The 20,574-nt window shown below is 34.3% G+C and overlaps 2 protein-coding genes and 1 non-coding gene across 4 annotated transcripts in view; 2 read left to right on the top strand and 1 right to left on the bottom strand.

Moving 5' to 3' along the window:
- LOC134838963 (mannose-1-phosphate guanyltransferase beta-B-like) overlaps positions 1-20,574 on the top strand; it is a 350,992-nt gene that overhangs the window by 123,109 nt on the left and 207,309 nt on the right. The window lies entirely within an intron of this gene.
- LOC134840067 (ribosomal RNA large subunit methyltransferase E-like) overlaps positions 1,642-20,574 on the top strand; it is a 57,341-nt gene continuing 38,408 nt past the window's right edge. For both annotated transcript variants that reach the window (XM_063855721.1, XM_063855720.1), the window contains exons 1-2: positions 1,642-1,888; positions 15,324-15,431. In XM_063855721.1, the coding sequence (XP_063711791.1) occupies positions 1,747-1,888; positions 15,324-15,431 (250 nt within the window). In that variant the 5' untranslated portion in view covers positions 1,642-1,746. The remainder of the gene's footprint in view (positions 1,889-15,323; positions 15,432-20,574) is intronic.
- Positions 6,758-6,841, bottom strand: Trnal-uaa (transfer RNA leucine (anticodon UAA)). Its single transcript has one exon. It is a non-coding gene; the product is annotated as a tRNA-Leu (tRNA).

Below are 20,574 nucleotides of genomic sequence, written 5' to 3'. Positions count from 1 at the left end.
TTTTTTTTCATCTTAACAACTAGTTTAGCAGAATCACTTGTATCCTGGTTCAATGAATCACCCTGCTTCAAACTTGTATGCTTTCTCGGCCAACTTAACCTGAAGGTAACGAATATGCCTGGGACGGCAAAGATCCTGGGTTCGAATCTGACCAGGATCTCTCTTTTCAAACAAGTTATCGGTCAATTTTTTGTCTGTTTATCTGTTGTCGGCTTTGTTGTCACATCTGGAATCGTTTTTTTTTTGCTGCGCGCTGTTTTTTTAAATGTTGCGTTGTGTTTGGTTTACTGCTACAATTTGTAATTCTATTTATATTGTCTTCGTACTTCCTTTTTTTTTCTATTTCGCTAAAAAAGTTCCTCGGCCCAAATTATTTCGGCATATTTTTTATCGACTTAATGACCTAATTTTTCAAGTCGGTTGTATGTTTACCAATTGGTTTGCTGAAATTTTTTTTTTGTTTCGTTATGGAAAGTTATTTCTTAATTAATTGGAAAATTTTTGTTTGCCCAGAAATTTCTACTGATTTTCAAAGAAGGGGTATCAATTGAAAGACCGCCAATTCCCTTGTGTGCCTGCATACTCCCTTAGTGTCTCTTTTTACTCTCTTTTTAGGCCCCTCTGTATACAGCCTTGAACAAGTGAGGGGGAATATTTGACCCATATTTTTGATTTTTTATTCGTCTTTTTTTTAGTTTGAATGAATAGAACCAGCTCCCTGCATAAGCATATTTTTTCTGACATCCAAAGTTATGGCCCTCCGAAAGTCAAAATTTTTATTTTTTGACCGTTTTGTTTTTGAATTTTCTCGAGAACTACCCTCCCAAATCTGAGATTTTGGTTTCAATCAAAATTACAGGTTACGTGGATCCCTTCTGCATGAGCGGCTATGTCTTAGTTGTTCACACAAAAAGCAATGAGTCTCGGAAATGTCAAAGTCCAATTTTTGAAACCACATTTTTCATGCCGCTAAAATTGCCGCTTTTTCGTGCCGCCTAGTTTTTTTTTTACACTTGGTTTACCTAGTTTTTTCAACAGTCTAAGTTTTTTCCGACTTATTTTTTGTTTGTGATATATCGTGTTAATTTTTGCCAATTTTGGCTCCGGGTTTGTGCCAAAACCATTCAGCGAATAGGAACTTCGAACGGTTCTGATTTGTGGGAAATCTTACATAAATCGGTCCCTCAATCATGACAGAATAGCCCCATTATAATATGCCGAAGAAACGTTTTCTAACTGCGATTAGACGAAAGTTGTAGACGTTTTCATAAAGGGCTTTTCTGGATTCCATTCAAATCCCTCATTCTTGCATTAATCTGAAGTAATTATCAGCGGAGATCTCGAAATGCAGCTTCAGTGCAATAAGAGTAAAGATGTTAAAATTTACTCGGTGTTTAAATTGGGATCTTTAAATTGTAACTACACTGCCCAAATTAAAGATATCTGGTCCTCGAGCAAAACCGTCTGAAAACAGCTGGCGGTGCCATTGTTCCACTGTTAGTAGGAATTCTGAGGGAGTGGAACTGGGGCAGATGAAAAAGAATTAGTTTCAAACCTGTTAATATTAGATAGATATGATAAACTGAAAAAGACATAAATCAATATGTTAGTCCAGAAACACATTTGTTTCGTTTCAGATCGTTCATGGACTCTATCAAACAAAACAGATTAGCTTTAAAGTGTGACCGTGAGTGAAACGCAACTGATATATTACATTTTTCAACTGTGTCTAAATCTGACACTATAATGAAGAGGTTTTCTGTGAACTGTTTCCACTCTTTGGAACTGCAAGTGGCCTCTACACTAAGCTTTGAAAGAGCGAGTTGCTATTTTCGTCGTCATGGGTCGTCCGTGTCTTCGCATAGATGGAAGCTACGACAGAGCAAAGGTTTTCTGTTTTAGTTTAATGCGCATTTGATTAAAAAACGATTGATGTTCCTCATAATTTTATCTGAATTTTAATATCAGCCAATCAGTCTTTCTTTTTCATTAAATTAGATAAGTTTTCACCTGGGTGTGGCTTATGACCAAGATGATATTTCATTAAGTATTGCATTATCGTGTATTTTTTGGCTATGTTAAGATTATTTGTGCATAGTTTGGCATAAGTATTTGAGAAGAATTAAAATAGCCGGGGTTTGTTAGAAAGTTCATAAGGAATTTTCACTCTCTAAACAACTTTTACAATTTTGTAAGCTTTTGAGTTTTGTTATTATGAGATAGCAATCATTGTCGTGCAACTACTCACTTTTTGTAATGGTATAGCTCCTGTTTAAGCCTCTGAAGTTCCATGGTTAGACTACCGCCTGTGCCCCATAGCGGATGTGGAGGGGAGAGTTGGCAGACACCCCTTCCTCAGGCATTCGGCCCCCTGCTGGCCTAAAGGTTCCCCCTTTGTGGTGTTTTGAGATATTGAGACATTTTCGGCTGACGGACCTTGAAATTTTTCTAAAGGTGCCAATATATTCTAATTTTGAGGGACAAGAGCGCGCCGCAAAAACGCAGTTTTTTGCTCAAAATTTTCCAAAATGGCTAAAAAGGCTTTTTATCGACGATAAACTTTTGGCCTATTGTTTCAAAATTTTCTTTGCATGCGACGCAAAAATTGATTAAAAGAGGGTCGTTACAGTTATTTGGGAGATGGCTCGGAAAATCAATTCGGTCGACTTACAAAAAATGTTGATAAAGTTTTCGAAGTTCGGTTATTTTTTTTTAAATCCGTATCCTGATCGAGAAAATCCTAGATCCGCCCCCATCATTGCATGTGCCTCCACTATTTAACCAACTGCAAATTTTCTGCTATAGGTGAACCAAATTTTTGGACTATTGCCCGTTGGCCTAATTTTCCGGTCGCTCCTCTGTCTTTGTAAAAATATATTAAAACAGTTTTTATTATTATTCGGCCCACTGAAATTAGGGAAAAGCTTTGTCTTCGGAAGCGTTATGTTTTTTAAAACTTTTTTTTTCATGAAAATAAAGTATCGCAAATCACGAATAGTCAGTGGAATGGGTCGAGTGATATATATTAGAGCCTTTTTAGTTTTTCATTGAACGACATTTAAAAAGATCCAAAAAATTTTCTCAGTGTCGATTTTTAGTCTAATTTCGAGTGAATAAAGCGAGCCTACAGGCTTATTAAAGGTTGGAATAGTAGGCTTTTTACTCAGTTCAAACAGTGAAAACTTCATGTTGCTCTAGGAAACTTGGTTTTGAAGTTTTTTTGGTGCTTTTTTGCGAATAAAGGTGAAAGAAAGCTCAAAAAACTTTCTGCAAAAAATAGAATAATCTTTTTGTTCTTTTTGTTTTCATTCAGTTTTGTTTTTCGATTTCATTTACTTGTTGTCCAACACGTCAAGCTTACTGTTACTATAGAAAATGCCTATTTTCAGGTTTTCGATCAGATCCTCTCATCAAACCACGGACAAAAACGATAGAATTTGAAAAAAAAATCATGTTTTCTATGTTTCTGGTTGAAATTTGCTATGCGCATAGCACCACAATTAGCTATCTTTTTTCAGATTGACCTTTTCCTAAAAAAACTAATATTGCAGGCAATTGATTTTTAGTTTTTTGAAAAGTTTTCAAATTGATATTTCAAAGAACATAAAAACTTTAAGCTGTCCTCTTATTTTTCTGTTAAGAAGTCAATTAAAAGTTTATATATAGTTTTTGGACTAAAATAGCTCAGAAACGGATTGTGATTATCAATTCTCAAATTTAAAATTTTGAAAAACAAGGAAAGGTCCAGTTTTTCTTCATCATAATTTTTTTCTCAGCGAAATTCTATTTTTTTATGGGTTTATTACACGTGCGTAGCGTAGTTTGATAGTACGATGCAACTTTGTTCCCAAACTACGTAAGTCGCAAATAAAAGTGCTACCGTGGAAGGTACTTTTGAAATGGCAGGCTAAATTAGCATTATAATCCCAAGAACTTCACTAAGAAATAAAGTTGTTCGAAAAAGGATTGAAAACCTTTAATATCTAAAATCTACATCAGGGGTGGAACTAGGATTTTCGCCCCCTCAAAGATAGTATATATTGGCGCCAAAGGCGCCTTTGGAAAAATTTTAGGATCCGTCATCCAAAATTGGATATCTTAAAGTAGTTCAAAGGGGGGCTCTTTGGGTCGGCAGATGGTCGAATCTTTCAGCGAGGATATTTTGAAACATCTCAAGCTATCAAAGCAAAAAAATTGACTCACAAAATTTCCTTTTTTGAGCAACCTCAAACTTGACGAAACTAATTTTTTCAATCAACCTCATCAAGCGATAAAATCTGCATTTTTTTCTAGCTCGAATCGATTTAAAGATCTTAAAAAATGTTAAGTTAATCCAACGAGCTAATATATTTTAAATCTAACTACATAGAGCTAGAAACACTTCGCTTAGGATTTTGAACAAACCTCTTTAAGCAAAAAAAAAATTTGAAATGATTCAAGTTATTTCAAACTCGAATTGGCTCGCGAAAATATTGGCTCTTTTTCCTTGCCCTCACCTGCGAATTTTCATAAGTAATTTTTCTGTTCATTTTGTCTGAGTGTTACAAAAATTGGCATGTGGACTAATAAGGTTATTACAAACCTATTTAGTCTTCATATTTAACCTTCTAAAAACCCTAGTAACACCATAAAATTGATGCTTATGTGGGGGAAAAAGAGCAAGTTGTTTCTTGCAAGCAAAGTAATCAAGCGATGAAACTTCGAATTATATCAAGTTATTTCAAAGCATCGATTGGTTCTCCAGTATTCAATTTTTAGGCAACCTTATCCAGCAAAAACCTTTCAAATGTTTCGCAGAAAAGTTTTTCTAAGAAAACCATCAGCTTTGAAATAAACCGTGATGAATCAAGTAATCTCACAGGATGAAGTGATTTGAAAAACTTAGTTGTTAAGCATCCACATCAAGCATGGAAACATGGTTCCTAACAAGCTCAATTCAGATATGAAAACGCTCACGAACGTGCAGACAAAAGGGCAGGTAATTTATAGCCTTGAAATTCAATCGAGTTGCTCCTATCTTAAACGATGACTGAAAAAAGTGCCTAGAAAACTCCAGATTCGGAATCTTTCGTGATATAGATTATTCGTGCAAAACTGAGAGGAGTGGTTCTTAAACGTTGCTTTCCAATCCCGTTCAAACATTGAGCGTTATGCTGAAATGCTGTCACTCAATTAATGTGAAAAATAAAATTGAGGGGTGATGAAAAACAATTGTACCAAATAATTTTGTGCCAAGTATGAAAATTGTATGATAAGCTTTTTTTTCACTAACTTCTTCTGATCCTAAATTTTTTAAATTAACTTGATTTTGAACCTTAAAACTGTAGAAAAACAGTAAAATTTATTAAATTTTAGAAAATTTTTGTAGCATTGATACAATTTCCATCATAAGAAAAATGCTTCTTATACAATTTTCACAACGTGAAAATGCTTGTCACCGAGATTTACTACGCTTTTCTGTATGTATGAAAGTGAATGGTAAAAACTTTTGTTAATGAAATTTGTATGAAATGATGTTTTGTCAACCCGGGAGCATTTAAAAATCTACATGCATCATAACAGCTGCATTTTACAGCAATGATGCAAAAATTTGAGGAAAAAAATGTTTAAAGGTTGACGAAAATATTTTTGAAAAAGATAGAGAGAGCTAGCAAAATCTAACATTTTAAAGATTTTATGATTTGCCCTAGTTTTGGGTAAGACGTGACGACCACATAAGAGATGCTACCACTTGTTTTCTAACCCAGGAGTTTTGTCCAATTCGATCGTAACTCTTGTTCTTCAGAGACTAAATGTGAGCCATACAAGCCTAATCTCATATCTAATCCCGCTGATGCGTTTCATATATTTGGACACGTTGTGTTTTTTTCTTGTCGTTCAATTTTGAGCTCCCATTTTATCAAAAATTGCTTCAGTTTTGTAAAGAAACGAAAAATCAACAATGCAGTTAGCTGAAACATAGAAAAACTATTAAAGAGCATTCAAAATTCTACATGCAACCAAACTGTTTTTTTACCGTTAAAACATTGGTTCAAACATTTGATAATGAAAGCTACATCTGGCGTTTTATTTCTTTTTAGAATTGACGTCATTTTTAATGCTACTACTAGATAAGATATGCTACTACTGGGATTCGAACCGAGGTGGGCCAATGTCCACTAAGACTTAAACTCCAGCGCCTTAACCACTCGGCCATAGTAGCTTCTGTTCTCGTCGTAAAATTTTGAGCTCCTTTTGACAAAAAAGCTTTAGTTAAAACATTGGTTCAAACATTTGATAATGAAAGCTGCATCTGGCAAAAGCTCTAGTTAAAGCTTTAGCAGCCCATGCGATACTTTTCATGCTTTAGTCTAGTAATTTGTTTTTGTCGTAAAATTTTGAGCTGTTTTTCCAAAAAAAGCTTTAGTTAAAACATTTGATCTGGCGACATCTGACGTTTTACTATTTTAGATTTGACGTCATTTTTTATGCTGCCACTAGATAAGATATGCTACTACTGGGATTCGAACCCAGGAGGACTATTGTCCACTAACACTCCAGCGCCTTAACCACTCGGCCATAGTAGCTTATTAGCCCATGCGATACTTTTCATTCTTTTATCAAGTAATTTGTTCTTGTCGTAACATTTTGAGCTCCTGTTTTGCCAAAAAAAGCTTCAGTTAAAACATTGGTTCAAACCTTTGATAATGAAAGCTACATCTGACGTTTTACTATTTTAGATTTGACGTCATTTTTTATGCTGCCACTAGATAAGATATGCTACTACTGGGATTCGAACCCAGGAGGACTATTGTCCACTAAGACTTAAACTCCAGCGCCTTAACCACTCGGCCATAGTAGCTTGTTAGCCCATGCGATACTTTTCATTCTTTTGTCAAGTAATTTGTTTTTGTCGTAACATTTTGAGCTCCTGTTTTGCCAAAAAAAGCTTTAGTTAAAACATTGGATAATGAAACTACATCTGGCGTTTTACTTGTTTAGATTTGACGTCATTTTATATGCTACCACTAGATAAGATATGCTACTACTGGAATTCGAACCCAGGAGGACTATTGTCCGCTTAGACTTAAACTCCAGCGCCTTAACCACTCGGCCATAGTACAGACCATGCCATACTTTTCATGCTTTTGTCTAGTAATTTGTTCTTGTCGTAAAATTTTGAGCTCCTCTTTTGCCAAAAAAAGCTTTAGTCTTGTGAAGAAATGAAAAATTCACTATGTATTGGCTCGCAAAAAAATTAGTTATTGTTATGATCCAGCTATCCAGCTTTGAACAATTTCAACTTGAGCTATATCGTACTTCAGTTTGAAAAACTTTAGGTTTCATAGAACGAATCGGTTCCCGAAAATTGAAGTTCTTCTAAGCAAGCTATTCAGGCAATGGAACTTTGAAATTCTTCAAAAATGTCATGAAGCAAATCGGTTACACAACAATGCTTTTTTCATTAAGATGTAAAATTGCCCCATAAGTGGCACCAAAATTGGCACTTGGGTTAGAAAAAAAGAAGGTTCTTAAAAATACACTAAGCTGACGATAAGGTGAAAAATTAAATTTAAACCAACTAAATCATTCAAACGAAAAGCTTGCGAACATTTAAAATTACTTCGACAGCTTGATAGTTTAAAAAAATTGAAGCAACGTTAACCATCTTCTTCAAGTAAAAAAAATTAAAAGTGTCTTAGGTTAGCTTGGATCAATTGCAGAAAAGTTCAGTTAGTTATTTCAAGCAATCTATTCAAGCGACGAAACTTTAAATTATTAGAAAACTTGAAGTTTCAGCAAGTTATTCCAGCGGTGGAGCTTGAAATAATTCAAAATATTCAATTAATTTGAATACTTGAAACATCTCGCAAAAAAACAAGATAATTCAAGTCAGCAACTCAAGTGATAAAAATTAGTTTTTAAAAGTTGTATTTTGACTTAATGTGATAGATCGAAACATTTTAAATTTTAAGGAATTTCCCTAAAATTGAAGCCTTTGAAGCTATGAAGTTTCATTTCAAATTGCTTTCATAAGCTTGGATTGGTTCTCAAAACGTTTTTCAAGCTAATTATTTGAGCGATCAAAAATTAGGGTAATTCAGTTTGTTACTATAGCGTGAAACGGTTTGAAACAATTCAAAGTTTTGATGCAACCTATTCATGCTAAGGAATTCATGTCTGGCTATTCAATGTCGTCAATCAATTTGCAAAATGTGATGTTTTTCTGATCAAGTTACACAGCCGATCAGATTTTGAATTGTTTGAGTTATTTTTTAGTGTGCATTGGTGGGCATGAGCTAAGTGTTTCAAGTAGACAACGAACAGAACAGTTGAAATTTTTTCAGGTTATTTCATAGCCTTTTTGGATTTGCTAACACGCTTTCAAGCCCAAAATTAAAGTCAAGTTAAAATCTAGGCCTTACAAAAACAGACAGGATTGTTATTTTAATTTTTTTCTGAAATCTTTTAGACATAAACTTGGCAAGTGCAGGCTTTACTGGAAGTTGAACCAAGCTGATCTTCTATGAAACGTTGACTTTCTTTCATTCCATAATACCTGCAAAGTTTATCTGAGAGAACTTCACTTATTGTTCTTGTGATATTTCTTAACTATTGTCCCTTATCTCATTTCCAAGCTTCTGAAATAAAGTCCGGTTGACATAGTTATCACGTCGACAAAAACATGAGACTATATATTTTTTTTTCAATGAGCTACCGCCAGCTGTTTAAAAAAAGTTTCAAGTTTCTTCGAATGCCAGAAGAAAAAAGTTTATGAAAACCTTAGACTTTTAATTCCAGGCTTCAACCTTAGAGTTTTTTAAAAAAAGATAGCTCCAAAGTAATAAAAAAAAATTATGAATGAATTTATGATGAATTTTGCATGTCAAGCTTTTACGCAGTCAATAAAGAATCAAAACTCAAACATAATCTTGATTGAGAAATTGTTACAAACCAAGTTGATAGGATCACCAAAAAAAGAGGCAGAAAAATACTTGAGTATTTCGTACATCAAACACATCGGCATACTGAAATTTTTGATACTTGTATATAAAAAAAAACTTCATTGACAGTTTCCGACTCAAAGCTCTCAGATACTGATTGAGTTAGTAAACACACAATTTTGTCAACCAGATGCCTTCCTTGCCTTGCTCTTCTTGCCCTGCGCTGAGCTGCCCAGGCCTTGCCTTGCGCTGCCCAGCCTTGCATTACGCTGCCTCTCCGACGAGCTCTTAACTGTGATGTTCCTCCTTGCTCTACGATGGCCTGCTTTCGTTTGCGCTGACTTGCCTTACCTTGCGGTGCCTCCCTCCTTGCTCTGCCCTACGCTAGCTTAACCTGAGCTCAAAATTCGAAGAGGCCACGTCTAGTCATTTGGCCTTGGCCTAAATAGAGAATTCAACTTGAAAATTAATCCAAACTTTGGAGTGAAAGAACTTCAGGAACACTCACGTTTTTCCGGTATTTCCTCACGCTGCTCGCTTTGCCTTACGCTGCCCTGCCTTGACTTACGCTACTCTGTAATTCTTTGCCCTTCCTTACACTGCGCTGCCCCTCCGTGTATCGCACTGCCAAGCATTGTCTTATGATGCCCTGCCTTGTCTTGCCCTTTCTTACGTAGCTTTGCCTTGTTTTGCTTAGTCCTGACTGCCGTGCCCCTCCTTGCCGTGCGCTGCCCTAGCCTTCGCTAACCTGCATTGTCGTGCACTTTTTGAGTTGCACTTTTTTCCGCATGCCTGCCCTGCGCTGCCTCGCCCTGCGCTCAAAACTTCACTACACTTGTCTAGACTTTAATTAAATTTTGACCATACTAATTATCTTAAGGTGAAATAAATCCACAATTCAAAGTGAAAAACGAGTCGAGGACATTCAAGCTTTTCGCATGCCTAACGCATTTTGTTAACCATTGTTCCAAGTAAAAAACGCTTAAACATTGCTTAGTGTTTTGGCTTAGCCGTTAAATAATGGAGGAACTGGCATGCCCGTCTCCATTAATCATTCGGATCGCAAAAAAGATGAGTCTATTGAAGCATTCGGAGCAAGCTAATGAAGCAAGGAAGTTCTGAAAAACTTCAAGTAAAGCCATTTAGTGAATAGTTTTCCACAACTTTTATTTAACGAAGCAAAATATGAAGCTTTCGAAAAAATTTACAATTTTTTTTAAGGCAAATTGGTCAACAAAAAATAACTTGTTTTTAAAAGAGTGAATAGATTTGCAAAAATTATTTTTTAAAGCAATAAAGCTATGAAATAACTCAAAATATTTCATTGAGCGAATCAGTTGCTTGAGATTTTCTTTGAAAATTTAAAAATATCCCTATCTGATTAGTTTCATGAAATAATTTGAAATATGTAAAGTTTCATTGCTTGCTTTGAAAAATTTCATCTTGAAGTAACTTGAAATATTTCAAAATTTTCTTGCTTGGCTGGTTTCAATAAAAAAGCTTGACATTTACGCCATCCGATTGCCATAAAAATTATTGAATTATTTCCAAGATTCTTTGATTTCTGAAGGCAGTTTTGATAATTTCAATTAATTCAAGAGGCTCATGGCGTGCTGAAAAAAAATGAAATCTTCGCTCAATCGAAGAACTAGGGAATCAAACGTTTCAGAGTTTCTTTGAAAAGCTAGCATTGAAAAATTAAAATCTTTTGCGAGCCTTTTCGTCCTAAGAAATAAATTGAATTTTTTCTAAATTCTTATCTTTTGAATAGTTTGCATTTGAAACTTAGTTTTTGGCCGCGCTAGGAAATAATTTTTAATAAGTTTTTAATACCTGATATATCTCAACGTTTAATCTTTAGAAAAATTTGTTCCTTGAATTTTGTTATGATTCGAAGTTACGTCGATCGAGTACCTCACTGAAAAATAATTTTAAATTTTTGCTAACTGATTCGCTCAATGAAATATTTTGAGTTATTTCAGAGCTGAATTGCTTTAAAAATTAATTTTTGCAAATCGATTCACTCTTTTTAAAAAAAGTTATTTTTTGCTGACCAATTTGCCCTAAGAAAAGTTTCAAATTTTTTCGAAAGCTTCATAATTTGCTTCGATATTTTAAAGTTGTGGAAAACTATTCACTAAATGGATTTACTTGAAGTTTTTCAGAACTTCCTTGCTTCATTAGCTTGCTCCGAATGCTTCAGTAGACTCATCTTTTTTTGCGATCCGAATGATTAATGGAGACGGGCATGCCAGTTCCTCCATTATTTAACGGCTAAGCCAAAACGCTAAGCAATATTTAAGCGGTTTTTACTTGGAACAATGGTTAACAAATTGCGTTAGGCACGCGAAAAGCTTGAATTTCCTCGAATCTTTTTTCACTTCGAATTGTGGATTTATTTCACCTTAAGATAATTAGTATGGTCAAAATTTAATTAAAGTCTAGACAAGTGTAGTGAAGTTTTGAGCGCAGGGAGAGGCAGCGCAGGGCAGGCATGCGGAAAAAAGGGCAACTCAAAAAGTGCAAGACAATGCAGGTTAGCGAAGGTTAGGGCAGCGCACGGCAAGGAGGGGCACGGCAGTCAGGACTAAGCAAAACAAGGCAAAGCTACGTAAGAAAGGGCAAGACAAGGCAGGGCATCATAAGACAATGCTTGGCAGTGCGATACAAGGAGGCGCAGCGCAGTGTAAGGAAGGGCAAGGAATCACAGAGCAGCGTAAGTCAAGGCAGGGCAGCGTAAGGCAAAGCGAGCAGCGTGAGGAAATACCGGAAAAACGTGAGTGTTCCTGAAGTTCTTTCATTCCAAAGTTTGGATAAATTTTCAAGTTGAAATCTCTATTCAGGCAAAGGCCAAATGACTAGACGTGACCTCTTCGAATTTTGAGCTCAGGTTAAGCTAGCGTAGGGCAGAGCAAAGAGGGAGGCAGCGCAAGGTAAGGCAAGTCAGCGCAAACGAAAGCAGGCCAGCGTAGAGCAAGGAGGAACATCACAGTTAGGATCTCGTCGGAGAGGCAGCGTAATGCAAGGCTGGGCAGCGCAAGGCAAGGCCTGGGCAGCGCAGCACAGGACAAGAAGAGCAAGGCAAGGAAGGCATCTGGTTGACAAAATTGTGTGTTTACTAATTCAATCAGTATCTGAGAGCTTTGAGTCGGAAACTGTCAATGAAGTTTTTTTTTATATACAAGTATAAAAAATTTCAGTATGCTGATGTGTTTGATGTACGAAATACTTAAGTATTTTTCTGCCTCTTTTTTGGTGATCCTATCAACTTGGTTTGTATCATTTTCTCAATCAGGATTATGTTTGAGTTTTTATTCTTTATTGACTGCGTAAAAGCTTGATATGCAAAATTCATTTTGAATTTCTGTTTAAAAAATGCCACACATGCAACGAATTTTTGCAATTTGTTTTGTTTTTATGCTTGGTTTTTAGTTTTTTATCACTATGGAGCGTAGTATTTCTTTAAAATAGCGATACCCTAGAGCTGTTCATAATTGTTTTTTTTTTACTTTGGAGCTATCTTTTTTGAAAAGGTCTAAGGTTGAAGCCTGGAATTCAAAGTCTAAGGTTTTCATAAACTTTTTCTTTTCTGGCATTTGAAGTAATTTGAAACGTTTCATAAACAGCTGGCGGTAACTCACTGATAAAAATATATAGTCTCGTGTTTTCGCCGACTTGATATCTATGTCAACCGGATTTTAGTTCGGAATCTTGGATATGAGATAAGGACAATAGTTAAGCAATATCACAAGAACAATTAGTGAAGTTCTCTCAGATAAGCTTTACAGGACTATTATGGAATGAAAGAAAGTCAACGTTTCATAGAAGATCAGCTTGGTTCAACTTCCTGTAAAGCCTGCACTTGCCAAGTTTTTGTCTAAAGGAATTCAAAAACAAGTTAAATTAACAACCCTCTCTGTTTTTGTAAGGCCTAGTTTTTAACTTGACTTTAATTTTGGGCTTGAAAGCTTGTTTGCAAATCAAAAAATGCTATGAAATAACTTGAAAAAATTTCAACTGTTCTGTTCGTTGTCTGCTTGAAACACTTAGCTTATGCGCACCAATGCACACTAAAAAATAACTCAAACAATTCAAAATCTGATCGGCTGTGTAACTTGATCAGAAAAACATCACATTTTGCAAATTGATTGACGACATTGAATAGCCAGACATGAATTCCTTAGCCTGAATAAGTTGCATCAAAAGTTTGAATTGTTTCTAATCGTTTCACGCTGTAAAAACAAACTGAGTTACTCCAATTTTTGATCGCTCGAATAGTTTGCTTGAAAAACTTTTGAGAACCAAGCCAAGCTTATTAAAGCAATTTGAAATCAAACTTCATAGCTTCAAAAGCTTCAATTTTAGGGAAACTCAGTTTTTTTGATCTATTATCACATGAAGTCAAAATACACCTTTTAGAATTTTAATTTTATCACTTGGGTTGCTGACTTGATTTATTATTTTTGTTTTGCGAGATGTTTCAATTATTCAAAAAAATTGAATATTTTGAGTTTTTCAAGCTCCACCGCTGGAATAATTTGCTCAAATTTGAAGTTTTTTCATTATTGAAAGTTTCGTCGCTTGAATAAATTGCTTGAAAAAGTAACTTAAACTTTTGATTAAGTATCGAAAATTTTGCTTGAAATAACTGAACTTTTCTGTAATTGATCCAAGCTGACATGAGAAACACTTCATTTTTTTTACTTGAAAAAGATGGTAACGTTGCTTCAATTTTTCAAAACTATCAAGCTGTCGAAACAATTTCAAATGTTCGCAAGCTTTTTCGTTTGAATGATTTACTTGGTTTAAATTTAATTTTTCACCTTATCGTCAGCTTAGTCTATTTTAAAAAACCTTCTTTTTTTCTAACCCAAGTGCCAATTTTGGTGCCACTTATGGGGCTACTTTACAGCTTCTTGATGGCATGTGCTTTGACATTCGAATAGTAATGATTTAACACAGTTGATGCATTTTTAATTCATCAAATGAACCAAAAAAAGCTATTTGTTTCAAACAACATAACAATCATAAAAACTCGATTTCAGAAATTACTTGTGGCTTTATGTTTTGCATTTTTTTACATGCAAAGTGAGTGTTGATGCCTTCAGTTTGTTATTTTTCAAATTACTGCTTGCAAAATTTCGTCTATTTGAATTTGGTGCCACTTTTGTTGAATGGCATTTGCAATTTATCAGCTTATGTAGCTGCTTTATTCGCTAATAGCGTTTATCGGTGGTTAAGCGTGCGTGGCTGAGTGGTTAGTTCGTCAGACTCAGAATCTTTTGATTGCAGTAGGCCGCATATCGAATCCTAGACCTAGCCTCATTTTTGCTAATTCGAGTCTTATTTCTGTTTTTTTTCTTATTGCACTTTTTAGAGCTGTTTTTTTGTCCTGTGACTGCTAGTGTTTGCGTAGCAAAACTTCGCCTCTGTGTGAAGAATTCATTTCAAGCCATCAACTTAAACTGAAAAATCATCGATTGCGTTGCTTGCATAAATAACTTAAATATTTCCCGAACTGTCAATTCAATTTGCTTTTTTCAAACTGCGTCCCCTTGAGTTAAATGCATGAAATAATTTTAAAATGTTGCGAATTGTTTCAAGATTAGATAAGTACTCGGAAATAACTCAAAGGCGCCTCGTTTGAATCTACTGGCTTATTTTTTTGTAAATAGTTCACGAACTGGTTCAAGCTGTAAAATTAACTTCATACTTTCAGCTTTTAATTAACACAACAAAAATAACAATTTCGCTTGAATAGCTTGCTTGAAAGTTCTTCAATTTTTTGCAAAGCAACTCCCACTATCAAAAATCAAAATCAAAAATAGCCTCGGGAAAGAAGAAGTGTTTGCGCTTTGATTCTGGCGCATTGATTCTCTTAAGAAAACTTTTTAGAAATAAATGTTTAAGATTGCCTACAAAGATTGCCTGTCGTTTTTGCGCATTCATTAATGGCATCAAAAAATTGTGATGAAAAGTTTCACAAGATTTTGACCCATGAAGTGATGATGAGTTTTAAACCCATTTGAAAGTTTAGTTTGACAGTCCTGCTGGTGTTTAATGAAATTTCAAATGATTTTTGGCAAGCATTTTCGGAAGATTATTTCAAAAGCAAATGAGAGTTTAATTTATTGAGTTGATATTGTCTATTGACGAAGTCTCTAAAGTCAAAATATTGGATGCATGTTTTCTCAGTTTTTGTTTTCATCAAAAATCGGTCTTTTCTATTTCTGACAATTTTTGAGATGCTTCCTATCATTACCGTGATAATTTAGTAAATTTAGTACAGAGTTTATGCGTAGATATGTGCAACGTGGGTGAATCAGCTCGTATTTGAAGGGATTATTAATAAAAGTTCAAATCCCCTTCTTCCCTTGAAATCGGTTACTGTTTGTTTAGATCCTTTCGTGGAGTTGGCTAAAGAGCGAGGCTTCAGATGCAGATCTGCGTTCAAACTGTTGGAATTGAATGACAAGTTCCATTTACTGACACCAAATCGACCAGCAGGTTCTATTAATTTCCCCATACACTACCCAGTGAGAAATAGCATGGCAAATCCTCTTAAAGGCTAAGATACTCATTCGCTAAGATGCTCCAATGTTCAACCTTACGAATAATGAACTGTGTAAGAGGCTTCTTTTGAAATATATTTCTCATCGTTTAACACAGTAGTTTCTGCGTAATTTTTGATTAATTGAAAAAAGCCAAAATGACCCTTTTTTGAGGTAAAATTTTGTTTGAGAATTTCGTAGAAAAACTGCACCATATTCTGATGAAATTCTAAGCAACTTAACTTTTGTTCTGTTCATTTCTTGTCTAATCTTAACCCAATTTGAGAAAAACGTCTTTGAAAATTATAGTTTTGTTCGTTATTTACGGTTAATTTAAATCAGCACTGTACATCGGACAACGTCTGAATTTAAAGAAATAATTTTGACCTTGAAGCAGAAACTGATTAGATATTTTTATTTGAATTATTTTCAATGTGTCCAATTTTCTTTTTTTCGTTAAGATTTTCTTATTACAATACGCAGAAAAAACAACACTAATTTGAAAAAAAAAATTCGAATTTTTTGTTTTAATTTTTTTAAGACTATGGTCGAAATATTCTGTGCTACTCGCACAGTAACCAGCTATTCTTGTTTTGTTACGGGTTAAGTTTACACAACAGTTTAGAGATGAAAAGTTTGAACCAACTGCGATTGCCATCAATGATTTAGCGCTAAATATATTCACCCAAATAACCATAACTTTTTTTGAATAAGCTATCTTTTTGGAGCTAAATTAGCAAGAAATTTTAAAATTATTCTTTTTAAAATTAAAAAATTTCAGTGCTGAAATAGCACTGACTAGCAAAAAACTTAATCATTATTGAGATATTGTATTATACGTTTTTTTCTCTAATAGCAAATTTACTGAGAAAGTACTGAATTCTGATAATAGAAAAATGCTGAAATAAAATTGAATAAGCAATGAAGTTTTTTCGAGCTCCACTTAAAAAAAAACAAATGTTAAAGAAAATATGCCATTGCAATAATGCATTCCTATTTCAGCAATTTTTGTTCCGACCGTTTGAAAAATGCGGAGGAACTGTGTATTCGGGTCTGTTTACTTTTTTTTCAATTTACACGCAAAATCAGGTACCTCAAAGAATCATCGGAAGATGTTGAGTGGTATATCATAGAAAACTTATTCATTCGTGATTTGAAAGACATAAAAATTTTTTGAAAATTGTCTCCCAGTGTTGAGAAAAACCTGTTTAAAATTTTAGAGTCTCAGTTCTATTTCGTGAGAGTAACGCGATCGAACAAAGATTTAAACATCGCTAATTCAGGCTAAAATTTGATTTTACTAACGCTTTCTTGGCCATAACCTTTTCGTACAAATTTGAGTTTTTCAGTACAAAAAATTCAGAAAAGTATATAGAAAATATATAGAGTAATGAACGTAGTAATGCACTTAATATATTGATGCACTTAAAGTATTGATGCACTTTTTGAGTGCATCAAAAAGTGCATAAATATTTTGCAACAGGTATATATGCACTTTTTCGGTATATATGCACCCAAAAAACCCTCCGAATAGCTCAAGAAATACTTTCATTAGTTCTGGCCTTTGGAGCAAATTAAATTTATTCCCAGCTCATCTAGCAGCAACTTGCATTTAACATTGAAATATTTGTCTGAAAAAGTTTGTATTTTTGATCAAATTGCATAAATTGTACCAAGAGTTTTGATTTCAATGGCGAATTTTATCTTTATTACACATTGAGTTGTGTGAAACCTTAATACACACTGAATCTAAACACAATTTCAGTTCCATCTTGATAAGGAATGAAACGATTCTACAAAAAAAGCCAGCAATTTTGATGCTGGTTTTTGATAAAGTTTATAAAATGCCTGTAAGTTTTGGAAGATTTGTATGATTTTTTCTTTTTTTATAACTACTTGGAAATGTGCAAAACTGAATGAACTTGAAAAAGTCATAGCTGCAATGACGTCGACTTTTAGGAATCATTCAACATCTACCGGACTAGTTTGCAAAAGCTCAGATTTTAGATTCGGATGTCATGTGTGATTTTAGATTCTGGTTTTTGATTCATGATTGGTGAACGATTTTTTTGAACAAATCCATGAACGATTTTTTTGTGTGATTTGAAGTAACAAAACTTCTCTCAGACATCTGGAAGCATCCGAATTCTCTAAGTGCATCAATTGAGCTATGTACTGCATAAATTTTTCAAAGTTTTGTCGCCTAATTAAATTGCGACAAAACTTTGAAAAATTACTGGTTTGTGGAAGCTCATAGTTGAGATTCGGATGTCAGATTTTAGATTCATGATTGGTGTTACTCCGATATCTAACTATAATGTTGAAACAGAACAACGAGGTCCCATCGAGACTTGAACTCGGATCTTTGGATTCAGACTACAAGGTGCTAACGATTACACCATGGGACCTTTTACATGAACGATTTTTTTTGTGTTTTTGTGTCGTCATTTGAAGTAACAAAACCTCTCTCAGACATTTGAAAGCATCCGAATTCTCTAAGTACATGAAAAGTTTCTACCCAGATACTCGATTACGATCACCAGTTTGCTCCTTATTGTGCCATCGATTTTTCAACGTGAAACTGCTTGTAGTGGTTAACTGCTGATAAACAGGTTTCGTTATCTACAAAATAAAATTCAGATTATTTAGCTTTTTGTTGAACTAATAAAATTGGGTTAATTGACTCCTGTAGTTTGTAAGTTTAATAACCCTAACTTCTTTGTATAGTTATTTGGTTTGGGTTATTCTGTTTTAGAGGCTTTGTTCTGTCTTATTGTGTTAGGCTTTTGTTTTTTCTTGGTGCTCGTATTTCATTTTATGGAAAATATTTAATCTTGAAACTGCTTTGAATTTCGGCTCAATGGGCGTTTACTCACTTATTGTCGGCTGAATGTCTGCTCGGTTAATACAAAAAACTTATTTAGTTAGAAGGTTCTGGTTTTTTACTGTTTTTCTGGATTGCTTCCGGCGTCGTGGTTTACGTCTTCCTTTCCAGTCTGTAGTTGCACTCTGTATAAAACATTAAAACTGTAGGTCCCACCGAGACTTGAACTCGGATCTTTGTATTCAAAGTCCAAGGTGCTGACCTTTACACCATGTGACCTCCGTTGAAGATGAAAGGTTGAGTTTCTTATAGATCTCTTTTCAAAACCTATCATAGATCAATGGTGAATAAAGTTGCGTGTATGCTAATCCGATCCAGTATCTGAGTGCTTTGAGTCTGAAGTTGCCAACTAACCCAATGAAGGCTATCCCAATGAACTGTTTCAAGATTATACAAACACTCGAAATAATTCAAGGCCTCGTTTGAACTTACTGGCTCAATTTTTCTGTAGTTTTTTATGGCTCAAACTTTTTGTACGAAATAAATCAAGCTGTAAAGTTAACTTCATATTTCCAGTTTTTAATGAGCACAGCTAAATTAACAATTTTTCATCGCTTGAACAGCTCGCTAGAAAGCACTCCAATTTTTTGCAAAGTAGTTTCTGCTATCAAAAAAAAAGAAAAATCTCGACATTTTAACGCTGAAGTAGCTTGCTTGAGAAGTAAATTTGTGTAAATGTAGTTCACATAGCAAATTGTTGCGTAATCCATAACAACTATCTTAAAACGCAATTGTGACGATTTGTCGCTCTGCTTTCAAATGACCTTGACTTGTTTCAGTTTTTTTTCGCTTCATTTTCTTGCTTGAGATAACCAGCTTTTTGCAAAGAGATTCTTGTTCAGAAATGTTTGAAACTTTTCATGTATTTGCTCAGTTAGCTGGTTTCTTTAAATGAGTTATCAAAATAAGTTTTTTTCGCAAGTAGTGTTGCTTGAATTCTTGGTTGAACTAGCTTTTACGGTTTTCGCGAACTGTTTCAAGCTATCAATTGAATTTTATTATTGTTTTTTTTATAGAAATGTTCATGCGATGGTTTAGGATGGTTTGATCTGTTCGCAAATTAGGAAATTAACCTTGAGCTTTCTTCTCTCACAAGAAAAATTGCGGGTCAAATCTCAAAAAAAGCGTATGTACTTTTAAATTTATGTAAAATAATCAACTTACAAGTTACTTTAAAGGTTGAGTTTCTTATAGATCTCTTTTCAAAACCTATCATAGATCAATGGTGAATAAAGTTGCGTGTATGCTAATCCGATCCAGTATCTGAGTGCTTTGAGTCTGAAGTTGCCAACTAACCCAATGAAGGCTATCCCAATGAACTGTTTCAAGATTATACAAACACTCGAAATAATTCAAGGCCTCGTTTGAACTTACTGGCTCAATTTTTCTGTAGTTTTTTATGGCTCAAACTTTTTGTACGAAATAAATCAAGCTGTAAAGTTAACTTCATATTTCCAGTTTTTAATGAGCACAGCTAAATTAACAATTTTTCATCGCTTGAACAGCTCGCTAGAAAGCACTCCAATTTTTTGCAAAGTAGTTTCTGCTATCAAAAAAAAGAAAAATCTAGACATTTTAACGCTGAAGTAGCTTGCTTGAGAAGTAAATTTGTGTAAATGTAGTTCACATAGCAAATTGTTGCGTAATCCATAACAACTATCTTATAACGCAATTGTGACGATTTGTCGCTCTGCTTTCAAATGACCTTGACTTGTTTCAGTTTTTTTTCGCTTCATTTTCTTGCTTGAGATAACCAGCTTTTTGCAAAGAGATTCTTGTTCAGAAATGTTTGAAACTTTTCATGTATTTGCTCAGTTAGCTGGTTTCTTTAAATGAGTTATCAAAATAAGTTTTTTTCGCAAGTAGTATTGCTTGAATTCTTGGTTGAACTAGCTTTTACGGTTTTCGCGAACTGTTTCAAGCTATCAATTGAATTTTATTATTGTTTTTTTTATAGAAATGTTCATGCGATGGTTTAGGATGGTTTGATCTGTTCGCAAATTAGGAAATTAACCTTGAGCTTTCTTCTCTCACAAGAAAAATTGCGGGTCAAATCTCAAAAAAAGCGTATGTACTTTTAAATTTATGTAAAATAATCAACTTACAAGTTACTTTAAAGGTTACTTCTACGTAATTTTTTCTTGTCAAATTAAGTTTAAAAAAATCTAAATTTTAGCCTCGGGAAAGAAGAGGTGTTTGCGCTTTGATTCTGGCC

Source organism: Symsagittifera roscoffensis, chromosome 2 (assembly GCF_963678635.1).
Source record: "Symsagittifera roscoffensis chromosome 2, txSymRosc1.1, whole genome shotgun sequence".
Taxonomy (NCBI): Eukaryota; Metazoa; Xenacoelomorpha; order Acoela; family Convolutidae; genus Symsagittifera; species Symsagittifera roscoffensis.
Note: the sequence above shows the minus strand (reverse complement) of the source record. Positions and strands in the feature narration are given on the sequence as shown.